Here is a 694-nt window from a genome sequence, read left to right on the forward strand (position 1 = left end):
TTTTTTTTTCTTTTCATACCCCTTTTCCTCCTGGCCTATCTCAATGTCTGTTCTGCTGCTCCTGTGTCTTCCCCTCACCTTCCTCTTCTGTTGCATCCTTATCCTCCTCTTTGTGATTGTCATCCTCTTTCTTTTCCTCCTTCCCAAATTTCTCCCTCCCCCATTCCCTTCTGGCATTGATTACCATGAATCAGTGAACTTGATAATGTATTCAACATTACAAGGGATAAATAACCTTATCCTTTAACTCACTATTTTCAATAACATGGCAGAGCTGCTAGAGTTATGTGTACTTGTAAAAAATCAAGTTAATATCATTTTGGAATTTTGATATAGGATGCCCCATTACAACAAACACAAACTGTATCAACTATTCGTCCAGCATCTTTGCAAGTTCCTAATGTGCTACTTGCAAATTCAGAAACTGGTGTTGTCATACAACAGGCTTTGCCCTCTCCAACCTCTACTTCTGTCATCACACAGACTCCACCAACAAACAGAAATATAGTGTAAGTATTGAGAATTGTTGTTACATTTTTCATTTATGATGTCAAAATATAGTTCAATCAACTACTGGGAAATTTTGGTCTCAACATCTGCTTGTCTGGATAAATAAAAGAGACAACAAGGTGTAGAGCTGGATGCCAAGCAGCATCATAGGAGCAGGAAGACTGACGTTTCGGGCCTAGACCCT

At 39.0% G+C, this 694-nt stretch overlaps 1 protein-coding gene across 8 annotated transcripts in view; it reads left to right on the top strand.

Annotated features, from left to right (window-relative positions):
* Window positions 1–694, top strand: part of atf2 (activating transcription factor 2) — a 139,896-nt gene that overhangs the window by 73,518 nt on the left and 65,684 nt on the right. For 6 of the 8 annotated variants that reach the window (XM_020529188.2, XM_048598751.1, XM_048598750.1 and 3 more), the window contains exon 6: window positions 337–509. The exons of the other annotated variants lie outside the window; for them this stretch is intronic. In XM_020529188.2, coding sequence (XP_020384777.1) covers window positions 337–509 — 173 coding nt within the window. The remainder of the gene's footprint in view (window positions 1–336; window positions 510–694) is intronic. 8 annotated transcript variants of the gene reach the window in all.

Source organism: Rhincodon typus, chromosome 7, assembly GCF_021869965.1.
Source record: "Rhincodon typus isolate 14 chromosome 7, sRhiTyp1.1, whole genome shotgun sequence".
Taxonomy (NCBI): Eukaryota; Metazoa; Chordata; class Chondrichthyes; order Orectolobiformes; family Rhincodontidae; genus Rhincodon; species Rhincodon typus.